At 40.1% G+C, this 3,874-nt stretch overlaps 1 protein-coding gene across 1 annotated transcript; it reads left to right on the plus strand.

Annotated features, from left to right (window-relative positions):
• Positions 1-213: 213 nt before the first annotated feature.
• Positions 214-3,589, plus strand: G3PP1 (putative glycerol-3-phosphate transporter 1). The gene is made up of 3 exons (XM_021967732.2): positions 214-373; positions 1,299-2,372; positions 2,715-3,589. Exons 2-3 carry the CDS (start codon positions 1,370-1,372, stop codon positions 3,272-3,274), a joined length of 1,563 nt encoding a protein of 520 aa, XP_021823424.1. The 5' UTR covers positions 214-373; positions 1,299-1,369; the 3' UTR covers positions 3,275-3,589.
• Positions 3,590-3,874: the final 285 nt, after the last annotated feature.

Raw genomic sequence — 3,874 nt, forward strand, 5'->3', positions numbered from 1 at the left:
CACTTCCCTCCCGTGCTTTCAGAGCCAACAGGCTAATTGCAAACACGACAAATCACTTCCCATAAGGGTATTTTCGTCAACTCAGATTCCGACGTCAGTTACCAAAGCTGAGAATCCGAATCCAGCGAAAGAGGACCAAGAAGGGAAACCGGGGACAATGTGGGGATTTCACTATCATAAAATATAATTACCCTCCCGCATCGGAAGCTCACGTTGGTTTGCGCATTCTCTTTAAAGAGCTCGTACCAAAGCAGTTGTTTGTTGAGCAACTTACATCGAAAAACCAGAGGATTTTGAGGACAGAAACCTCGCGACTCGCGAGAGAATATAGTAGAAAGCATTACACTCAGGCTCGCTCAGCTAAGCTAAATAGGTATATGTTCCTCACCCTGTATATATAAATATCCTTGTAATTTTCAGCTGGATATGTTTCTTTTTTCAAACTTTTTGACCGTTTGTAGTTCTCTTTTGATTGTTTGTTTATTTGGATTTTTTCAATTTGTTGTGTGTTTCAGAACGTTGATTCTCTCTAAGCAAGAAAGATTCTCGTGTTTCTCTTTTGATTGTTTCCAATTTGCTTGGTCAAACGATAAGATTCTTGTATTTTCCCTTTACCGTTTTATTTATTTTTTGTTTGTGGCGAGAACGTGGATGGTTTTTGTTTTTGTGTTTCTTTTTCCAGGAGATTTTTATAAATGGGTTTTTTTTTCAAAGTTTCATGCTTTGTTCTGGTTAGGTGAGTCACAGTTTCAGTTCTGATTGTTAAAAATGTTCCTTTTTCCTGTCTCAAGGCTTTTTCCCCTGTAATTCTGGGTAGTTCGAGATGCGGATGGCTTTAGTTCAGCTGCATGATCTTTAAGTTAGATTGATTTGGATTCTTTTGAAATTTATCAGGATTATAAATCTGGTTTCTTTTTCTGTTCCAATCTATTGAATTTCTACTGGAATTATGGATAATGCTGAAAACTTCGATTGGGAATTTCCTAGTGAATTGACATTCAGGCCATTTACTTTCTCTTAAATACCTGAACCAGCCTCTGACTTTGGCAAGAATGTTTGGAAGTTGGGAATCAGGGAATTGATAGTGAAGTATGTTTATATTTGATTAGAAGTTCTGAATTGGTATTAAAGAAGTCAAATTGAGCTTGTTCCCCCACTCAAGATAATGGAACTGTGAGATATTTGGTATGAATTTGTAGTTCAAAGAATTTTAGGAATTGGTAGTTTCATTGGTTAATTCCGTTCTTGTTGTTTGTGGGATTGCCATCTTGTATGTTACTGACTCACTCTTTCTTTAGCTTGAAGGTTTTGCTGGATAAGAGGAGGTAGAGCTTCTTCTTCCCCTTAATATTGGAGTGAAAATCAATTCATGATTTCAATGTCAGAGCCAGCACCAGAGAGAAATTACAGCAAACCCCCAGGGATTCGGTTATTAGAGTACATAAAGAAATCCCCCCTTTCCTACAAAACCCACCAAGCCATTGTTCTGATTGTTACTTTTTTAGCATATGCTAGCTATCATGCCGCTCGAAAAACCACGAGCGTGGTCAAGAGTACCCTTGATCCTGAATCTTCAGATGTGAGCTTGAAGTTTTTCCCATGGAGGATGACTTACTTAAGTGAACCAGCTGAAGGCAGAAGGTTGTCTAGGATTCTTCGAGATGGTTGGGCCCCGTTTAATGGATCAGATGGCACAGCCTTGCTTGGTGAAGTTGACCTAGCTTTCTTGGCTGTATATGCTATAGGAATGTATTTCTCTGGACATTTGGGTGATAGAACGAACTTAAGGATCTTTCTAACCATCGGAATGGTGGGAGCCGGGGTCTTTACTTCATTATTTGGAATTGGATATTGGGCAAATATTCACACTTTCTATTACTTCCTTGGGGTTCAAATGCTTGCTGGTTTGTTCCAATCGACTGGATGGCCTTCAGTAGTCGCAGTTGTCGGTAATTGGTTTGGGAAGAAGAAAAGAGGGCTGATTATGGGTATATGGAATGCTCATACTTCTGTTGGGAACATTACAGGGTCTTTGGTTGCTTCCGCTCTATTGAAATACGGGTGGGGTTGGTCCTTTGTAGTCCCTGGTCTCATAATTGCTACTGTTGGTGTGGTGGTTTTTCTATTCTTGCCTGTTAGTCCTGACTCTGTTGGAGCCGAAGAAGATGAATTGGACTCTCCCAAGAAATGTGGGGCAGCAGGAGTAACAGAACCATTATTGGAACCAGAGGTTAAGGTGAAGGAGAGTGCTGTGGGGTTCCTAGAAGCTTGGAAAATTCCTGGAGTTGCTCCTTTTGCTCTATGCCTTTTCTTTTCCAAGTTGGTGGCTTATACATTTCTCTATTGGCTTCCTTTCTACATTAGTAACACAGGTAATTCAACTTCCTTGCTGTTTCACATTTGTAGTTATGTTAAGAGCATTTCTTGATGTGCTTTTTTATGGGGGCATATTATTACTGAAATATGATAAGGGCATTGCCAGAGAAGTTAAAGAAACTGAACTTTCACTGAAAATTTTCTACCATTACATGTGGTGTGTAGGTGTCTAGTCTTTGGAGGGAGTTCTCTTTAACTGGCTAGTAGCATATTTCTGTTTGTCAACAATTCAAAATTCAGTCATTGTGAACATTTTAACACATTTTCTCGGCTCACATTACATTTTAACACGGCATACTCTTGTGATTAGCTGACTTACATTTTAACACATGTTGCAGCTATTGACGGAAAGTACTTATCCAGTGAGGCATCTGGTAACTTATCCACATTGTTCGATGTTGGAGGAGTTCTTGGAGGAATCCTTGCTGGCCATATTTCTGATCGTTTAGATGCCAGAGCCATCACAGCTGCAAGTTTCATGTACTGTGCTATCCCTGCTCTCTTTTTCTACCGAAGCTATGGCCATGTATCCATGGCTGTGAACATTGCACTTATGTTCATCACCGGCATGTTTGTTAATGGGCCATATGCTCTAATAACAACAGCTGTGTCCGCAGACCTGGGAACACATAGCTCATTGCGTGGGAATTCGAGGGCATTGGCAACGGTAACAGCAATTATAGATGGAACAGGCTCCATTGGGGCTGCTATTGGTCCATTATTAACCGGCTATATTTCAGCCATAAGCTGGAGTGGAGTTTTCACAATGTTAATGGGAGCAGCTCTAATTGCAGGGCTGCTTCTGACTAGGCTTGTCGTGGCCGAAGTGGCTGCAAAGATTGAAGATTCGAGATCGCGGTCTGCATCAAGGTCTCAACCCACAGTAATTGATGTGTGAAGGATGTTCTAAGGGTTTTTACAACATTTGTTATGAGTGGTATCATCGGGGGTGTCCACAAGCTCTGCTTCAGACTTGCTGCTTATTCAATGAAGAGGAGAAGGATCCTCTGTTATGGTCCTAGGAAGGAGAGGATTTTTTTTAAACTTTCTCCCTAGTATACGTAACACATTGAAGGGAAAGTTGAAGGGAAGAAAAGAAAAGGGGTTGGAATATATCTAGGGCTGTATCTTTGTACTATATCATATGTGTGTGTACATTATTTTGTGCCTTTTAATGAAATTAATCACCGAAGGATGACAAATTCATCCCAAACTGCTATATTGTGTTTGGAAAATCTGGTTGCCATCAACCAAACGCTATGCAGGGTGACAAAAGAGAAAACCAGGAATTTGCTTCTTCTAGATTTGAAGAGGATCCCCTCTCATTTTCATGGAAAAGTATTCAAAAAGCTATCCACCACCGTAACTAAAGTTGCTTGCCACAAATAGTTTTGTCTTGTGATAAAGTGTGTTCAATATTTTTTGTCACTGTTGATGTGATGATGACCAAACAAAATAGTACGGCAAAGAACTTTTGATCCTTTCATTTAGCAAGGCT

Source organism: Prunus avium, chromosome 2 (assembly GCF_965620075.1).
Source record: "Prunus avium chromosome 2, drPruAviu1.hap1.1, whole genome shotgun sequence".
NCBI classification, from domain to species: Eukaryota; Viridiplantae; Streptophyta; class Magnoliopsida; order Rosales; family Rosaceae; genus Prunus; species Prunus avium.

Excerpts from the sequence above, each read along its gene's own strand:
- G3PP1 (XM_021967732.2), top strand. The coding sequence starts at position 1,370 with ATGATTTCAATGTCAGAGCCAGCACCAGAGAGAAATTACAGCAAACCC. Across the intron at positions 2,373-2,714 it reads TTTCTACATTAGTAACACAG|CTATTGACGGAAAGTACTTA; the intron begins GTAATTCAACTT and ends CACATGTTGCAG.